This window comes from Mus pahari, chromosome 21 (genome assembly GCF_900095145.1).
Source record: "Mus pahari chromosome 21, PAHARI_EIJ_v1.1, whole genome shotgun sequence".
Lineage (NCBI taxonomy): Eukaryota > Metazoa > Chordata > Mammalia > Rodentia > Muridae > Mus > Mus pahari.
Genome location: NC_034610.1, coordinates 50,894,368 through 50,915,686, shown reverse-complemented (window position 1 = coordinate 50,915,686; position 21,319 = coordinate 50,894,368). Strand labels below are relative to the sequence as shown.

Sequence of the window (21,319 nt, the reverse complement as noted above, 5' to 3'; positions counted from 1 at the left end):
GGATTAAAGGCGTGCACCACCATGCCCGGTAAAGGACAGCTCTTAAACAAGATACAACTATAAAGAAACATGGAAGAGAACCAGGAGTGGTGGCACATGCCTTTAATCCCAGCACTCGGGCGGCAAAGGCTGGTGGATTTCTGAGTTTGAGACCAGCCTGGTCTACAAAGTGAGTTCCAGGACAGCCAGGGCTATACAGAGAAACCTTGTCTCGAAAAACCAAACCAAACCAAAAACAAAAACCATGGAAGAAAATACTGTACATTTCACCTCAATAACCATGATAAAGTAAGATATCATTTGATAAGACACTGGTTGGAAAACTAACTGACAAAATTTAAAACCAGTATTCACATGACAATGTCAAAATTTTGATTATGATACGTAATAGTGACTCGCAATGAAAAATACTGCCGCTTAAAAACCAGTCACTGTGTCCACAGATTTACTTAGTTGGAATAAAGGCATGCAGTTTCATGGAGTAAAAGGTGTTACCTCTCACAATGAGTTGAGCAAAATTGGAAACCCCAGAACCTCGTTCTGACTGAGTCACGCAGCGGTACAAATCCTGGTCAGTTTTTGTCACTTCTTGCAATCTGAAAGAGGCAGCAAATCTTCGGTGATTTATGTTCTTAGTCTGGGCTACGGGTATGTCTTCTCCATTGCGTCTCTGTGAACAGAAACCAATCTTTAGAAACAGGTTGTTCACCATGCTATAAATCTAAAGTATATCAGCAAGCAATATCTGTGATGAATTATTCCAGTTGCTAAACTATACGAAAGATGCCTGTGTAGCCCCACAAATTTTTACCTTTGTCATGTAATCAGGGAAAGGAAATGATATTGGGATATTTTAAAGGATGTATGATTGATTCTATGTTCTCAGTTTTCTGTAAAATCCTACATATATATGTGCATACATACATATATACATACATACATACATACACACACACAAAAGAGTCTATGGCTCATTAGAAAATGAACAATGGTCCTCTATGGGCAAAGAAGATGGTCTTGCTTCTGGTGCTACCAAGCTTTCTAGTACACCCTGTGTGATAGTCATCCCCCCCAAGAAGCTGAAAATCATACCATATGCATCCTCATTGCAAATATATAGCATGAGCTTGTCATGGAATGAAAATGAAATCCTGATTGATGATTGAGACTCAACTCTCAATCTTTGCTCTTGGCAAATAACCATCTCTTTAGGATTAATGACACTCAATTTATACTTTTTAAAGAAGTAATAAAAAAAAAACAGTCTAAATATTCAAAGCTACTTGTCAACTTTGAAAATGCAAAGAGTAGAAAATATACTTTTGATATGATGAGATCTAATACAAAACCAGTAAAGGGGGGATGGTAGATTCACTCTTCTTCAACTGCTTGCACTTACTTGCCAGCACATCTATTGGAACCCACATCTACAGAAGAACAGCTGAAACAACTAGCCTTGTGGGACTGAGCAACTACTCGATTCTTGGACTTCCTGTTCACAGTCGAATATTGTTGGGTTAGTTGAACTACAGACTGTCAGTCATTCCAATAAATTCCCTTAATATAGAGAGACAGCCCATAAGTTCTGTAACTCTAGAGAACCCTAATTAAGACAGACATATAGAAGAGCCTTGTTACCTGAAAGAAATAATAAATATTTGGGAAAATAGAAATTCCTCATTTAAGACAGATGTGGTGGGGGCATGCTTATAATCCTAACAGTGGAAAAGCAGAAGCATGAAGAATGCGTGTTTAAGACCAGCCTGGGCTATGTAGAGGATTTCTGACCAATCAAGGCTATATAAGACCTTTTAAAAAATAAAATGATGTAAAATAAAAACAAAATGGGAAGTGTCCTTCCTGTTATATGTACTTTAAAAAGAATCACATATTTCCTGTGCTAGCTAATTTCATGTCACCTTGGCACAAACTTGAGACTTTTGAGAGGATGGAGCCTCAATTGAGAAAATGCCTCCAGAGGATAGGCTGTAGGCAAACCTGTGGGCCCTTTTCTTAACTTGTAATTGATGAGGAGGTTCCAGCCCACTGTATGTGATGCCATCCCTGAGCAAGTGGTCCTGGGTTCGATATGAAAGAACTCTAGAGCAAGCCACAGGGAAAAGGCCAATACACAGCAGCTTCTGTGCAGGCTCTACCTCCAGGTTCGTGCCCTGAGATGGTCAGTGATATGGAAACATAAGCCAAATAAATCCTTTCCTCCCAAAGTTGCTTTTGATCATGATTTTTTTCTAGACATAGTAACCCTAATTAAAATAGTCCCCATAAATGTGCACAAGTATTATAGTAAAATATAACTGATTTGTATATTTTATATGCATAATCAATAATGCATATTTAAAATATGTTGTATGTATACAATGGAAAATTATTAAAATAAAAATGAAGTAAATCCTATTAAAATCTACAACTGGTATGAGCCTGGAGGAGAGTATGTTAAAAGAAATAAACTGCTCATGAGAAGTGGTTTGATTCCACTTTTATGAAGCATCAAAAAGTTATTCATAGGGGAGCTGGAAACAAGAGGGAAAAGGGAAATGGCAATTGGTTCAGAACACTATGATATTGTCTCATTTATAGCTGACAAAGTATTGGACAGTCATGAACAATATGAACATAATTAACACTGCTAAGCAATATATACCTAAACTAGTCAGCAAATTTTGTGACTATTTTATATCACATAAAAAATAGTTATTTGAAAAATTAAGGAGAAAGTGAGATTTCAGATATGTAAAATTCCTGCAAGTATAATACCTATGGATGATATATTAATAATGATTCTATATTCATATATATATATATATATATATGTNTGTGTNTNTNNATATATATATATATATGTGTGTGTGTGTGTGTGTGTGTGTGTGTGTGTGTGTTAAGAACTATTACATTTGGAATTACTAAAGTGTGGCTGAGCTTGAGTGTACAATGTATCAAACATCTCTACAGTTAAAATGAAGCTATATTAAAAGTAATCTATACGCCATTAAAACAAGAACTTTTGAGATGTTTGTAATCTCTTTTTGTCATTGAAAACCTAGAATATCCAAAGTAGGGAATGTCAGGCATGGTGGGGCACATCTGTAGCACTGCAGTTCGAGGAGGAGGTAAGTGGATCAGGAGTCTAAGGTCATTCTCTTTTGTCTTATTCTCCAAAGGGACATTTTTAATAACATGTTTAGGTTGCAAGGCAGTAGAGTTTACATGTACCTTCACAAACAGCCTCCATCATCAATACACAAACAGAAAGCATCATTTGTTATTGCTGACATGCTCACACTGAATACCATTACCTCTGACTTCATCATCCTTCACACTGTGCTCACATCTGATGCTGAACAGTCCATATGTTTGTACAGACTCAGATCCTACACCTCAGTTGCCATGTGGCATGTAATGAAGAGGTCTACAGTGAAAGCCTGTGGCTCTCCACCCTGGATGTTCCATGGTGGTGGTTTTTATTAGAGAGGTAGATGGCATGTGTGTCTAAGAAAACAATCCAGTCAGAATGTCCTCTGAGTCTGGGAAAAATGTAAATTCTTGGGTTTTCCTTTGAAAACCTCCAGGGAACAGAGAAGTCCAACAATGACATGACTGTGGGCTTGCTTTCTCCTGGAGGTTCAGGACACAGACAACCAACAAACATATAGGTCTGATCTAGCAGGTATTTGATGACACTGCCCAATCTGTTCATCCACCAGCTTGATGATGTCATGTTTTGGGGACGGAAGCTAGGGCTGACCACCATGGCCATTCAGCTAAGGGTTTATCTAGAACAGTGGGTTTAATTCATGACAAAATTAAACAGTGGGTTTAATTCTTGTCTTATCTGTCATGCTGCATCTCTCTTTCCCAGGGTAAAATGCAACCTTCCTCCACACTGACAGGCACAGAGTGATTTGGGGGTCTTCCAATATCTGGATCCTTCAACGGCTACTACTGCTCTGCCCTACAGACCCCAGAGGACTGTGCAGACTCTCATGGTCACTGAAGATAGGTACCGAGTGATTCCTAGAGCACAATGATCCCTTCTCTGTGGTAGGAGTGCAGCCAGGCTGTGAAGGTTTGACTGCAGCTACTGGCCAAAGAATGGGGTTTGAGACTAGCACTGAGAAACCTCAAGACCATTCTCCACTGTGTAGTGAAATAATAAAGGTGGAGGCAACCCTGAGCTACAGTGGAACATCTCTGAAAATGAACAGAAAAAAAGATACAAAAACTATGGGTATGGGTAGTGAAAAATCTTTAGACTTGAATTTCAAAAGTCAATATGGATTATGAAACATTTTTGGTTTTTAGATATGTGTGTGTATGCATGTGTCTGTCTGTATGTTTTTCATTAAAAAGGTCTAGCAGGGGAAATCCAACAATGACTAGATAATTGCGTTGATATACATTTTATCAATTAAAATATGAAAAGGGGCACTATGGGAGAAAGACTGATTCCTGATTGACAGGAATTGTAGAACATCTCCCTAAAACCAGATGCAAGGAAACTCAGGGGACTCAGGAGATAATATGGTGTCATAGAGCCCGGAAACTAGATAGCTGATGCTTAAAAAATAGACTCCATGAATTGTGAGATCATAATGCATTTTTAAAGTTAGGTGTAAATAACAACACAGAAAGAAACTGAAGCACTCCTCTTTCGGGGTACAATAAAGCATCAACTTGCTATGCTGAGAACTAACAAATGAAGCAAAGATTTCAGGGGCATCTCCTGGGTAAGTCCAGATCTCATCAAATTATAGTGAGATTAGCCATGGCAGGGTAGGTGACTGGAATGTTTTCAAACGCATGCTACATGAAAGCAGAGAGGCATGGAAGAGTAGAAAGAAGGTCCAAGGAACAATAAAGAAGGTGGGAAATCCAAAAGAAAAATTATGTATAAAAATAACATTAACAAACTATACTACTTTGAATGAGCCTTTTAAAAATGGACAAATCACAAAATAAACAAAAAAGAAATAAAATGAAAAATGAGGTTAAAAAAAACATGATTTTCTTTCTTTTTTTCCTTCCTTCCTTCCTTCCTTCCTTCCTTCCTTCCTTCCTTCCTTCCTTCCTTCCTCTCTTTCTTTTCTTTCTTTCTTTCTTTCTTTCTTTCTTTCTTTCTTTCTTTCTTTCTTTCTTTCTTTTTGCAGGATATACTTTAAAATATTGTTTTTTTATTTTTTTAATTTTTTAAGTCAATTTTTAGTAGATATTTTCTTTATTTATATTTTAAATGTTATCCCCTTTCCTAGTTTCCCCTCCAAATATCCCCCCCCCCGCTACTCCCCAACCCACCCACTCCCATTCCTGGCCCTGCATTCCCCTATACTGGGGCATAGAACTTTCACAGGACCTAGGGCCTCTCCTCCCATTGATGACCAATTAGGCCATCCTCTGCTGCATATGCAACTAGAGACATGAGTCCCTCCATGTGTTTCCTTTGATTGGTGGTTTAGTCCCAAGGAGCTCTGAAGGTACTGGTTAGTTCATATTGTTGTTCCTCCTATGGGGCTACAGACCCCTTCAGCTCCTTGGGTACTTTATCTCTGTCATTGGGGATCCTGTGCTCCCTCCAATGGATGATTGTGAGGATCCATTTCTGTATTTGCCAGGCACTGGCAGAGCCTCTCAGGAGACAGCTATATCAGGCTCCTGTCAGCAAGCTCTTGTTGGCATCTACCATAGTGTCTGGGTTTGGTAAAAACCATGATTTTCAACAAGAATTATTAAGGACTTTAAGGACTAACAGCACTAAGATAAGGAGAGATGGGACCATTTGGACATATCACACCAGACACCACTTACACTATGATCAAAGGATCAGATTTGACCCCAGACTCGCCTGCAAATTCCTGGAAAATACTGAGAAAAATGGAACTGTGTTGACCTGAAGTCAAATAACTGCCAAAACAAAGACTAAGAAATTATACTATAAAAGGTCTAAGGAGTACATAATAGATAAACAATGACGAAAAGAAAGGGAGAAAAGACCTAAGAATTAAGAAGATTATTTGTCTTAAATCACTAATACCACATTACAGTGAGCAGTGACATATTTCTATGTCATGAACGTGATGGCTGGAGATATAGCTCAGTAATAGAAGTCTGTCCTAGATTTTTGCACAAATATACATACAAGCATTCTCTGTCTATCTATCTATCTATCTATCTATCTATCTATCTATCTATCTATCTATCTATCTATCTCATTGTCCTCCTTCTCTCCCCACTCCCAAAATCAGAGTCATATTTAATTAGGGTGGCTTTCACTATGTATAGTTTATTGTACCATAAAATGAGCTCATAAATATTAAATCTACATATTGATCTGCCTTTCAGATTGGTAGAATCAACAAAGATGTTTGAAAATAGCACAATGAAATATATTACTTTGAATGTTAATGTTAAAAATAAGCAGTTTTTAAGAACAAAAAAACCACAACAACAAAAATGCAACAATAACAACAACAAACAGGGAACCAAAACTGAAATAAGAGAATATCAAAATTCCCCCATGGAAAGAAGAAAAAGTTTTGTCAAAGTCTGATATGACAATTATTTACAGACTTTGATGAGAAGAAATCTTGGAAGGAGATAAGGAAATAAAACACACATTACTCGTTTATAATACCTGGTTAATTTTAGACATTTCACCTAGGTTATATAGCTATTTTTAAAAAGCTACGGCACTAAACTTCATAAAGAAATCATCTAATGCAAGATGAGTAATATCCCTAAAATTTACATACCATGAATCTTCCCAATGCTCGCAGCACATACACACATCTAAAGATGCTGAAATATCAAAGACAGACTTCTTGAGTCATGATGCCTGGTTAGTGAATTTATCTCAAACGTTACTCACAAGGTGCTTTATAACAAAGACATGAAGGCAGGATACAATGTGTGAACTATAATAATCAAATGACCCAAGGGGAAACAACTGACTGTATTGGGTGGCAGCTACTAGTAGTAGCACAATGCCTCTTGGGTGGAACAGAATTCGGTGGAAAGCCAGAGATGCCTAGAAGAACACCACTGTTTAATAAGAAAGTCCACAGAGACAATTAGAATTAAATATCAGGCTAGACTCCATCTATCAACTTAGGTCAACAGTAGGCAACAAGAAGTTAGGACACTATGGAAGACAAGATCTGAACTATTCATACTCCTATTCTGAGAACAGTGGTTTAGAAGCATCCAGAAGGCAAGAGGCACCTGGCGTTTTCCAAAACGTTCATTCTCATAGACAGCATGAAGATTATCAAAGGCTCTAACTAACTATCCTAGAAAACCTTACTGTGGTATAAAATCCAAAATCCATGAGAACGTCTCATCCTTTACTCTTATTTAAGATCATTTGTAGGAAGGCAGTTATGAAGGTAGAAAATGAATGAAAATAATCAATGGTTCTAACCACCAGTTAATTCAAGCCAGAAAATGAGAAACAGGCGAAGTATAAAAGTAAAACCTTGAGGCTTAGAGAATTATACTATACAGCATTCACATTTCCTCAAAATCTGTTAACTGTTACCCACTGGATCCAAAACCATTCATCTTCTTTAATCTGTGCCTCCCGCAGACTTTCCAATTTGACTGCACTACCCAGTCTGAGTCCTTTATTGCCTGATGTCAGTCCTGCCAACAGCAGCTGTTGCTACTTCCAATTGTGTTCATGTCCTTACCTTATCATTCACCTTATTTACCACCTTTTCTCACAGTGATCTCTCAATGAGATCTTTCTTATATGGCTGCCCACCTTCACGCAGCTGAGTGGATGTGTTATGTCTTCTAACCCTGTAGCAACAGCCTACAGATCTTCCCTTCTGTGCATCCTGTGTGTGCTGACTTCCAGCTCTTGAGCCAAGGTTTCTCTTATGATCTCACCAAATGCCCCAGTCTTTGGTGCTTACTTTCCTGTCTGCAATGATTGGAGACTCTGAGGTCCCTGTCTCAATCATCTCTTGAGGTTAAAAGACCATAGTTAAAAAAAAAAAAAAATCAGCCTTAGCTTTGAATGTTCTCCAGCATGAACATCCTGGAACATGCCTGGATCCCTAGGCTCTGGAAACTGCTTTCCATCAGCTTGTTCAGGTCTCAGCAGTCCACAATTACAGGGCTCAGAATGCAAATCAGTTCATATGATTGAACACATAGCTTTAAAACTTAAGATTAGATTACTGCATTTCAGGGATATATAAAGAGCAAATTATATGGTGCTTGTATTAACCCCTAAAAGCTGAGAGTTTACATATCTCACTGCATCTTCCATATCCTTCCAGAATAGGTATCACCAAGAAAACAAATGATAACAACTACTGATGAGAATGTTGGGGAAGAGAGCGGATAACCGTCATATTCACTGTAGGCACTAAAAATGACCACATGATGCAGCCATACTGCTCCTGGACACATACCCAAAGGACTCTCCATCCTTCTATAGAGATGCATGCACATACATCTTCATTGATGCTTTATTGATAATAGCTAGAAAATAGAATGAGCATAGATATCCTTGTAATCATTCTGACATCAGTTTTTCACATTTACTTCCTGTCTTAATAACTACATGCTATCTTTGCTATTCTAGAATTTCAGATACACATGAGAGTTTTCAAAGTCAATTATCTAAATGTCAGAAGTTTGAAACTTCTAACCTCCAGACTCTTTTCAATATATTGCATTTTCTCTCTTTCCAACTTCTTACAGAATCAATGTGAACTGACCAGGTATTAACATATGTAATCAGGTTAGCTTTGAGAAATACCCTTCAAGTTATTTCTGGGTGAATTTTGTAGTATGAACTATCCTATAGCAATGTTGATCAATTTCTTCAGAATGCTTTTCTTTTTCCATTATGATAAATGCTAAAATTCAAGGTATTTTCTCTAAATGAAATAGCATCTATCACGAACAGTAAAATCCATAGAAATGGGGTATGCTACAAGTTCCAACTACTTCCTAGGACGGTGGAGAGGAGCCTTCAATGATGCTTCGGAAACTGCTGAAGGCAAATAGGCATTTGGACCTGGCAGGAGTGCAGTTGCTCAGGGGAAGATTTTTCATACTGGCCCCTCAATTTTCTAAAGCTCAGGTTTTATATTATCACTTAGATGTAGATGCTCATGTGCGGTAGAGGGAGGCAGTTGTGGCAATTGAGCCACCATTTTAAATACCATATGACCAGAAGTTTCAAATTCACCACTTTTATCGACTCACAGCTGGCAACAGCTGGGACTTGAAGAGGTCAGCCTCTCTCTAGTTGTTTTGCAAAGCAATTTGCATCTCATTTTACTAATTTCACTCTCCAATTACTACTCTCAAGCCATTGCCTAAATTATCTGTTGCTCCATAAGGAATGACATTTCCTTTGGCTGAGAAACTCACTGTATCACAGGACATTAGCAGCAATGTGCCTCACTCACCAAGGGCAAAGTGGTGGCTGACTCTCTAGTTTTGGCAGGCCCACTGAAGAGGCACCCGGCCAGTGCCTGCAGAGATTACTGACAGATTGGCCCAATTGCCATGGCTCTGACTACAGTCTGCATAAGATTACCAGTAACATATTACACAGCCTCATTTGAACTCACCAAAACGAATGGCGCCACCAAACCAAAGCACGCATTGCGCTCCATTCAATAAACCCACTCATGAATTTCTCTGCCCAGTTCAACGATGCATGCCTGCCAAGCTCTGTGATGATGGATGGCGTCATTAGCATTTCGGTTTTACACAGAACCTGAAGCCAAAGCATATGGTCTGACAGATGTTCCAGCAATGGGCTCTATTTGATTTGCCATGTAGCTGTCCACTTATACTGGACCATCATGAAGGAACTGCCATTTATTCATGGCAGGATGACCATTTCAACCTTCCTCTAGACCTAAATTATAAGGTAGCCTCAGAATTCCAAGGACAACCTTCTTTTATATTCTAGTGAAATTGATGGTTACAAATTACCTTGGAGCATAAAGGAACCATTTTAGGTGGCAGGATTGACAAAGATTGGGGCATTGCCATCGATATGGTGATGAGTTCAGTCAGTAAGTGGAACACTAGAAAAGCAAGTGTGGTGTGTTCAATATTCCCCATTTTCCTTTATTTAGTTAAAATATATACTGTAGCATTGAGCAGGTGTTAACTCTTTGATTACAGGTGCACACCCACTGACCCGAAGTTTCATCTAAGTTCTGTGATGATCATGGTACCCCAGAAAGTTGTTCAGTCCCAGTCCAGTTCACAGTTCCTAAACATGACCAGGATTTGGGGCTGGAGAAATGGCTCAACACTTAAAGGCAATTGGAACCTGAATTTGCTTCCTAGCACCAAGAATGTGGCTCACTACTGTCTGTTACTACAGTTCCAAGGGACCCAATGCCCTCTTCTGACCTCCATGGACTCCAAACATAAACATGGTATACATAAAATGACATATAGGCAAAATACTCATATAACCTAAAATAAAGAAATGTTTAAAAAGTCATGAAAAGGTCATTATGTTTTTAATTATTTTTGTTATTGGATATTTTCTTTACTTACATTTCAAATGTTATCCCATTTTCTGGTTTCCCCTCCCTAAACCCCCATCCCATCCTCTTCCCCCTGAGCCCCCACAAATCTATCCAATCCCGCCTCCTTGCCCTGGCATTCCCCTACCCTGGGGCATCGAGCCTTCACAGGACCAAGGTCCTCTCCTCCCATTGATGCCCCAAAAGGCCATCCTCTGCTACATCTGCAGCTGGATGAGTCCCTCCATGTGTACTCCTTGGTTGGTGGTTTAGTCCTTGGGTCCTCTGGGGGGTCTGGTTGGTTGATATTGTTGTTCTTCCTATGGGTTGCAATCCCCTTCAGCTCCTTTAGTCCTTTCTCTAACTCCTCCATTGGGATCTCCATGCTCAGTCCAATGTTTGGTTTCGAGCATCTGCATCTGTATTTGTCAGGCTCTGACAGAGCCTATATCAGGCTCCTATCAGCAAGCACTTCCTGGCATTCACAATAGTCTCTGTATTTGGTGAGTGTATATGGAATGGATCCCCAGGTGGGGCAGTCTCTGGATAGCCTTTTCTTCAGATTCTACTAAAGGCCATTATTTTAATTCCTCATGTTCTGTGTTCAAAAGTTAATGAAAAGGTTAACTTTACTGAATTAATTTTATTCTGTCCCCTATTTAAAATACATGGCAGTGGCATTCCATACATGTAAAATACTTGGCATGTGTACTGTTGTTACATGCACCAGCAGTTCAGATGTTTTATTATTAAACACTAGAACAGTATCCTATTGCTTGAAAGCAAACCAACCTCTTGATAAATTCTACTGTTAAGGATCCTTAGAAATTTTAAGTTATTAATTATTATGAATAAATGTTATAGACATTCTTAATATCTTAAGAAATGCCTTAATATCTCTTGAGTCAATACATAAAAAAGATACTGTGGTAGCAAGCATGTTGGTCAGTGGCTTTTAAATTCTCTCTGCCCTTTTGGAGATAAGTGACACATATGCTAGGCTATCCTCAAACCTATGTGAGATAAGTGACACATGCTAGGCTAGCATCAAACCTATGTGAGATAAGTGACACATGCTAGGCTAGCCTCAAACCTATGTGAGATAAGTGACACACATGCTAGGCTAGCCTCAAACCTATGTGAGATAAGTGACACACATCCTAGGCTAGCCTCAAACCTATGTGAGATAAGTGACACACATGCTAGGGTAGCCTCAAACCTATGTCTATGGTAACCTAGACTGACTTGAACTTGCTAATCCTTGTCATTGCTTACTGAATACCGAGCCTCAGAGCTTCACGCATTTTAGGCAACCACTCTAACAACTGAGCTATATAAACCAAAGTCCAGTCTACTTTCTCCTCAATCACTTTAAGTGCTATTTATATTTCTTGGGGAAAACACACACACAAAAGAAAAGAAACACGAACAACATTGATTTATAAAAGATGTAACCTCATATTAGTTTCCTACATGAACATTCCCTGCATTGTCTCACAAATACGAGCAGATATTCAAAAATTATTTCAGTATATGTGTAAAATTCTACTGGCATTCTTAATTCTTGTAAGCCTTTTATAGTGAACTAATAATTTTCTAGAATTAATAGTTTCTTAGAAATACAACTGAAAGCTTAAATAGTGCTGGGAATGAAAAACATGTACAAAAAATTAATGTTAATAATTTGCCAAAACTGTTTAGCATTTATACCTAGAGTACATGTAAGTTCACTGGGCTTTCTGAAAGGAGAAGAAAGTGCTTTACACAGGATGACAGGTGTTATCCTATGTCTCCTTTACAATATCTTAAAATATACTTTATACCATATGACAATCCGTATTTTAAAAACTGTCACCCAGAGATACTCATAACTTGACTCTGCTTCTATTCAGCCATGTCTAAAAGTGTTCCTACACACTGCATTGTGGACAGTGGGTTTATTCACCGTGGACAAGGAGATAAGTCTGAGCTGCATATTTTTATAGTTTTCTATCTATCTAGAATGCAGAACTATCTTCAGACATTAAATAACCTCAAGATTCTTACTTACCTAACTATCTAAATCCACCATGAGCGAAGTTGGGAGGTGTTCTGGGATAGTTTAATGTCTCTGAACATCCTGTGTTCTCCATCAGCTCTCAATCCACCTACCGGGCATCCCGCTGAGATCATAAAACGTCTTAGAAATGAGCACCATGACCTCCAGACTACAGGCAGAGGAACAGCATGTGCTTCAGGTGTCCTTGTCCTCCGGAACTCGGGAAAGGACAGCAATGATGAGGAACCAGGTAAACACCTTCCAGGGAGGGGTGTGGCAAGTAGTTTTTCTTTCCAAATGAGTATTGGAAGCCACTGTAGCTTTTGTTACTTTAGCCCATATCAAGCCATTCTGCTAATTGAGACACTACCGAATGATCGTGTGGAGGACCTAGGAGGATGTCCATCGCTTGTTATTACAACTGCCCCATGGTAAAGCACTATTACTATTTATTATTATTACTATATTACTATTACTATTACTATTACTATTACTATTACTATTACTATTACTATTACTATTACTATTACTATTACATGGTAGCTGCTCTATTACTCCTCCTCTGTGACAGAATGGGAAACCTTTAACTGAGTGGATTCAAGCACATTCCTTCTTGGGTCTCTGGGCAGACATTTTCAGTACTTATTTTTACAATGAAAGTTAATTTAAGAGATCATTTCTTTTCTTTCCAGATAAAACTAATAGCCTAAAATTTCTACATTATTTCATCAAATAAAAGGAGGTCATTAAGGTCATGTTTCAGATCCACACAAATAATATAGAGCCCTAATTGAACGTGTGATAGACGGAAGGGATTTTAGTTTTTCACCCAACATCTTCTTTTCTAGATAAGGAAATACAGGCCCAGATGGGTCAATGAAATCTAAGCCTGTCACAATTAACTAGGGTCCAAAAGGGTAGAAATGCAGTCAGAGTTGAGGATCCCAACCCCTTACATGTTATTCTCTATAGGAAATAAAAATAATTTGGCACCTGTTTCAACGACTAAGCAGAGGCACCCATGGTGGAGCCGCGGTTCCTCCTGCTTACCTGTGGCTTTACTGCTTTTGGCAAAGGATGAGTAGTTCTTGAAGTAATAATCAGTTTTTGGTTGACTCAGACATATATGTAAGGAACAGTCAGTCCTATGTGATTAATTGCTATCTATCACCACTACGAAAATGTTTTATTTCAGGGAGTGAACAGACGGCTCAGTGGTTAAGAACACTTATTGTTCTCCCTGAGAAACTATGTTCGATTTCCAGCACACACATAACAGCTGACATTTATCTGTTAACTCCCATCCCAGAGAATCCCTCTTCTGGTGGCTTGCCGAACCAAGTATGCATGTGATCCACAGCATACGAAAAGGCAAAATAAGCTTTTGTAGCCCTTTAATCCCTGCGCTAATGAAGCCCAGGAAGGCAAATTTCTGTGAACTCAAAGCCAGCCTGATTTACACAGTAAGGTTTAGGAAAGGAAATGAAATACAGTGAGACCTGTCTCGAAAAATGACAAAGGCTAAACACACACATAAGTTTTTAAATTAAAAATGTTTTTTTTTATGAAAACATCACTAAACTAAGTAAATGGTATATTTTAGTATCTTCTTGGAGTGTCAAGAATTTTTGAGAAAAAATATTAAGGAAATTTATTTGGCATTATTGAAAAATATAGCAAGGTAAACTTGTGCAGTGCTGGAGACCATGCGACGTGCAGGCTGGGGACCATGCAACAACCATGTCAACGTTGGAAACAAACCCAAAATCCCCTTCTGCAACCAATGCTGAGACTCCAAGGAGTGGGGGGGGGGGGGAGACAGAGTAAAACTCTCAGAGAGCATTTTCTCCCAGCACTGCTCAGAAAAATGGCAGAAGGAATATCAAAAGACCATGATAAAAATGGGCCAATCTGCAGAGAAGGAAACAAGAAAAAATGAACAGTGTTTTCTCTGCAGCCTACTCAGACCAGCGCGGTCCAGAAGGGCTTTGTTGCCACAAGCCAGCTGTATCTGAGGATACAGACCCTTTTTTATTTCAATGTCACATTGAGTCCTGGAGCATAAAACCAGTGGCTGGCTGAGGAGCCACTTCTGCCTCCCGAAGAGTAGACTGACCAGTGTCACAGCCAAGACCAAATATCAACCAATGTTCCCATTGGGGGGGGGGCGAGAAAGTAGGACTGAAATAATTTTAAAACCATTCACAGACGGAAAGTATGAGGATGGGTTCAGTATTAAACAGATTGTAATTTATACAATACACTCTTGGGTTAAATATTCTCATTCCCCAAAACTATGGGTAGGAAAAATTAATGTGACGAGAGAAAAAAAAAAAAAAAAAAAGACTTTTTTTTTTCATTTTAAATTTCGGCCAAACAGAAAGTATAAAAACTACAAATCAAAAAAATTTCAAAAGTAGTGATTTGTGGGCTAATGTAATGAGATGTACATCTCTGGTGATATCTCATCGGACTGAAAGAGGAATTGGGTGACACTTGTAATCCCTGTAACAATAATTGGAGACATCATACTATATTTGCTTTTAATGATGATGCACTAGAAGCATCGTCCCTAAATACAGGAAAGCTAATAAGTACTCCTAGCACTAACTGCACTACTCTGAAGGATGTAGCAAAAATAAATCATGATGTCCATGTTCAAAAGACTCTCTTAACCTTTAAAGGCTTGTCTTTTAGAAATGTACTGGGATTTTCAGGTATTTAAAATTCTAAAGAAGCTAAATCCTTTTCCTTACTGTGATGCAGAAAGAAACAGGCTACCAACAGGTCAGAGGTGGATAAGAACCACTAACAGATAGCTGAGGAACAACCAACTAACCAACAGCAGCCTATGCCTAGCACTGAAGAGGGAGTGGCAGGCAGCACCTCCAGCTCACAGGCACTGTGACAGCTTCGCCGGGGTCAGTGGGAAATCTCTCAGAATAATGTAGAGAGCAATGAAAGAAGATACCCGATGTCCACCTCTCGTGGCATCTACACATTACCTACTTAAACACATAACTCCACACACACAGAAGGAAGTCTAGATGATAAAGACGTTACCAGAAACTGCCTTTAAACAGTCAGCTAAACAGGTAACTTCCCTAGCTCCAGTCTTCTGGGGTTAGGAATGCACTTGGCACACACTCTGCACCATGGCCCTCCGTCCCGCACCTAACAGTGACGCAACACCCTTAACACTTTCTCTGAAGGCAAAACAATTCCAAATTCTACAGATTTTTTTTCTCTGATTCCTCGGAAGCTTTGTGACATGTATATTTCTCCAACATCTATGTCAATTACAATCAATTCAATAAGGATTTATTAAGGACTTCACATATACAAGGGGCATATTCAAATGTCAGATCTATAAGCAACTCTTATACACAAACTTCTAAAGAGAGGAAAAGAAAAAAGAAAAGAAAAAAAGAAAAAAACAAAAACAAAGAAACCTTTACATTGTTTCTCCTCTCTCTCTCTCTCTCTCTCTCTCTCTCTCTCTCTCTCTCTCTCTCTCTCTCTCTCTCCCTCCCTCCCTCCCTCCCTCCCTCCCTCCCTCCCTCTCTCCTTCTCTGTCCATGGTAGGTTCTTATCCTAAAAATGTCTGGCAGTTCCCATATAAATATTATCTTCTTAGAAGTTCACTTTTCAAAATATTTAATAAGAAAATTTTCATTTGTACTGCTTTTCCAAAGCATCCAGAGAATTTTTCTTTAGGGTTCCAGCCTGATAGTAGGGAATCACCGAGTGTTACCAGACTCCAAGGCCAGGATCAATTAGTTACATGCGTTTTTAGTTGGATTATTTAAAAGTGAAGGGCGGGTTACAAATCTCCAGTCATCCAAAAAAACTCATACAAATAGCTTGCCCTTGTGCATGGGACAGAAACGGGAGGAAAGAGACAAACAATCACAACCACAAACAATACAGTGTTTTTTAAACCAAGGGATCCCTTTAGCTCAGCAGCTAACAGGACCTTACCTGCAGCCATAACTTGTTATGCACAGCATCTCTCCCTGTAGCAATGCACTGAAATGTAGCATTCTGCCCTGCATTGACCTCCACATCACCAAGGCGGAGAAAATGAGGAGATTTATCTGTTTAAAAAGAAAGGGGGGAGGGTGGGAAATGCATGTTTTGTTCAGAAGAAAAGATATACCATGCTGCTTGTCACAAAAGAACACCATTTTTAATAAGTCTACCTTTGACTCAGATTAATATTCAGGAAGAACTTGAAGTTCCTTTCCTTTAGACCATACTGCTTCCTCTCTTACACTCACAGTTTTCCTTCTGCATATGTCTCATACATAGTAACTCATCCTGTTAGAGATGGATCGATGCAGAGTGACTATGCAGAGCTAGTAAGCATATTCTAATAGCTGCTGTAGCATAGGTTAATGCATGGTAATAACAGTTATGTCAAAGTAAGCAGACTTGAGGAGGCAGGTTCCTATCAGAGTCTAATGGGAAACAGCGTGGGTGCACATAAAGACATCCCACACTCGGACAGCTGTGTGGACATTTAACTCTATACCTGAAAGCTGACCGTTCTTTCGGTTTTTCAAACCTTAGCAGTTGTACATCAGAGGAGTCATTTCTATTTATTAAAAGAAAAGGACTCTCTCCTTCCTGTTTGCTTATAGCCATGGGAAAGTTATCCAGAGAACTATCAGACCAACAAAAGAGTTGTCTGTAGTCACGTAGTTTTGCATGGATGATCTGACTGTCAAATCAGTACTTGGTACAAATTTCTTTTTAAATCTGAAGTCACGTCTGTGTTTACCATTGAAGAAAAATACACACAGGCCAAGTTAAGTCTCGGTGAATATGAACAATGATAAACATCTTCAAGAGTCCTACCACCCTGCAATGGCGACTGTTCTGCCCAATTTGTGATCATCAGTTTCTTGATTCACAAAAGCCTTTCTTTGTCATCTGATACATAAGGGGTAGACATGAAAGGCAGACAGAAATAAAGTTCAGTTACACTATGGAATAAACAAGCGTATTAAGCTAACTTGTACTGGGAGCCGGATCAGGTTGTTGCCTTTCTGCGCATATAACACTCAGGATAAATAATTTGATCTTTGGCTAACACAACTTTCTCACAAAATGGTGTCAATCAACCCAGATTTATTTTGACATTATTTATTTAATACTGATTATCTCAGACATTTAGAATAATAATAAAAAATGCAGGTCTAAATTCAGAATGAGTTGAGTAAATTCATTTTCTTCATTTCTTCCAGTATAAACTTAGCAGATCAAATATAAGACAGCGTTTGCTTGCTCTGTTATTGAGCTCAGATTTGTTACTTCTAATCAAAAAGAAATGAAAGAATCCTATCATATATATGTAGCTGGAAGTCTGAAAAATCCTTGGCTTGAAAATTCTACTAAACATTTTGGTGTTCTACTCCAGGAAGGCTGGGAATAACAACAAAATGGCCAACAATGGCCAGGCAATAAACAATCAACAGCTCCTGGCAGCCCTGGACATGAGTTAAAAGGACACAGAAAAATACCACTCTTAATCAAAACCTACCACAAGGATAGCTCAGGACTTGGATGTCATCAATGGCAATATAACCACTTCTCCCTCCTGAGACTTCAGCTTCAAATATTACCTGTCAGGAAGAGAGAAAACATTTACAACAGTCACTTTGAAGGAATGTCCGCAGTAGAAGATACTTATAATGCCCTAAAAGAAAATCTGATTTTTAGCTATATCTTATTTATTAGCCATCTGCATATAACCATAGTAGAGTTTGCATAGTAACTAAACTGCTGTGTTCACACAGTTCCAATATGCTTAAGCACACACTACCAAGTACTGTAAGATTTTGTGATAATTTACCAATTTGCTCAGGACACTAACCTGTCAAAAATCCCAAAGTATCAGTTTTCAGAAAAAAAAATTATAGAGACTCTGTTGTAGAGCTTTGTTGCTTTAGTCAACACACACACACACACACACACACACACACACACACTATATTTAACAAAATTGTATTCAGTCATTTCTTTTAAAATGATGTGTGGTACAGCAATTTTCCAAGAAAAAAAAAAAACAGATTGAGCATTCAGCAATTCAATGTTCTACTTGACTCCTTTACTCATGGAATTAAATAGATTATTTGTGAATTATTCTGAAAAGCACTTTAGGAAATGCAATGGGAATTTATGTTTAAAGTAACAATCTAATATAAAATGAGGCTAATGGAAAAAAATGGTTATTAGGTGGGAGACAATCCAAAAGGAGCAAACAGGCAGTTTCTAGTAGGTATGATAGAATTTAAATGATAACCAATGGGAGAAGATAATAATTATATTGAAACAGGCTAGACAGAGATGCTGATTCAGGAGGTGTGGAGAAACACAGATGAAGTCAATGGGTTTTATTACAGGCTACTGGCTGAAGGATTGGAACCAAGTCCGAGCAGTAATAAAGGCCTATACGCAAACTTGAAGGACAAGGTCACTACCAAATACATTTTACTATTTCAAATCTGATTTCCCTGTGACACCTGCAGGGGAAGAGTGCTTAGCTATATATAACTTCCTCAGATATATATATATATATATATATATATATATATATATATATATATATATGTGTGTGTGTGTGTATGTGTATATATACGTATATATATATATATATATAGTTATCTATCTATCTATCTATCTCTGAGGAAGATTGGGTGAATCAAAAGAGAAGGGAATGGAAATGAATGGAAATGAGCTAAGAGCTAACAGGATGGCAAGATGGCAGACTCAAAGAAAGGCAGAGAAGAGAAGGGAAGGAAAGAGAAGAAAGCACTGGCATGGAAGTCAGGGCTGACGAGGGAGCCAGCAGGAAATCTAATAGAGCAGGACCCAGGCCTAGTGGCTAGGGAAAAAGAGAACCCAGGAGGCTTGGCCATGTCAGCACTAGCAAAACACTGATTGCTTAATCAGCTGAGTTTCAATGACCAGACCACAGTGGCTATCTGTGCATCTAATAGACACAAACTTGAGAGCCCAGATGATTCCCAATACCATCAGCTGGTCTCCAGCTATCGTTTCTCTCTCATAATGGAATAGTGGTTAACTTGGGGATTGGACTGTGGCTCTAATAGTGTAAGCTGGTGGAAGACCATAGCTCATGAAGAGGATGTAGAAAAGCTAAATAACGAACTGCAAATTTGGGAGGTTGGATTTTAAAAGAAAAGACTGAAGGAAATAACTTCTGATATAGAAGAAAATCTAGCAAAAGTGACATTTAGAAACTTCTGCTGGTTTTGGCATTGGTAGTTCTTTGACAACTTTGGCCGGATCATAGTCTTACTGTAGGGAGGGAAGAAAAGTGTCTCTAATGAGACCTGCGATAGCATTCATTAAATACTAACTTTATAAAAGGCAGTGTCCTAAACTACTATGCATGTGCATGTTTGCTTCTGTGTGATAGGCACATAGATTGTAGATAGATAGATAGATAGATAGATAGATAGATAGATAGATAGATAGATAGAAAGATAGATAGATAGATACATACATACATACATACATACATACATACATACATACATGATGCATAGGTAGGTAAGTATGTATGTACAGTCACACAAACACAGCATATCAACTTGATATAAAGAACTATAAGTAACTAAATAATGCTGAGAGAAGATAAGAAATAGTCTTATTCAAGGAAGAGTATGAAAATTGGTTACCCAATACCAAGCAGCCCTGAACATTCATACAAGTAGCTTTATTGAGACTAAGTATGTTTTATCTAGGAATGCATGTATACACATATTCTTATATCCACATAGAAACAATTATAAAAGGAACCATGATTTTTAGAGAGAGAAAGGTCCTATGGGAGGATTTAGCACAAGAAAGAGGGATGGGAAAAGATAGGATTATATTATAATTTCAAAAACAAGCAATGAGAAATGACTACTCCTACAACCAAATTAAGATCGCTATATAATTTTCCACTACTTCATTTTCAAAAAGAGTTCAGAACAGGAAGGGACTGAGGGAGTCATATGGCACCAGGCTCTGCAGCCTGGAGGGGACTTCCATTAAGTTCATCAAGTAACTTTCTGACAGGAAGAAGCCAACAGGTCCAGGGGATTTCATTGAAATAAGATTTAGGCTTTAGCCTCCTTTGAAAAATTTAACGTTTAAATACACTTAAATTGTTTAAAAACTACTGTCATTTCAGTTAGTACACTGAAGAGATGTTATGGGGCAGAATGACAGAGTTTTTAACATGAAACCCCATGTGTTTGCCATATCCCCGCATCTGCCAAAAATCAGTACAAGTGGGGAAAAATAGTCAGGGATACGGTGGTTCCTCTTTATTTCATCCACTCCAGCCACAAACTCTCCTGGTCACTCTTCTTTATTTCTACCGTGTTCTTTGTGACTACAGAATTCACTAGGACGGAGTGAAACTGAAAGGCAATGTGGTCTCATATGAGGGAAAAAAAATGTTTCAGGAAAGAAAGACAGTTAATTCATGAACACGGAATTGGGAGTGAAGGTGAGAGGGTGCCCTCACAGGCACGTGATTATTCCTTCAAGCAAATGTATTTAGTATGAATGTCATCACAACTCCATTGTTTTGAGACATGCACCGGGGTGAGTTTGGTAAGAAATAGAGAACAGAATGTTTCACGGAGGCACTGAGACACAGAGCTGGCCTGTCAGCGTGGAAGGCCATGTTAGGACCTCAAGCTCTCCTAGTCCCCAACTCTCCTGAAAGTCACAG

General features: G+C 38.6%; 1 protein-coding gene across 17 annotated transcripts in view; it reads right to left on the bottom strand.

Moving 5' to 3' along the window:
• Ptprk (protein tyrosine phosphatase receptor type K) overlaps positions 1-21,319 on the bottom strand; it is a 514,155-nt gene that overhangs the window by 232,823 nt on the left and 260,013 nt on the right. For all 17 annotated transcript variants that reach the window (XM_021221748.2, XM_021221750.1, XM_021221751.2 and 14 more), the window contains exons 4-6: positions 18,107-18,188; positions 16,543-16,658; positions 496-670 (exon numbers count right to left, since the gene is read on the bottom strand). In XM_021221748.2, the coding sequence (XP_021077407.1) occupies positions 496-670; positions 16,543-16,658; positions 18,107-18,188 (373 nt within the window). The remainder of the gene's footprint in view (positions 1-495; positions 671-16,542; positions 16,659-18,106; positions 18,189-21,319) is intronic.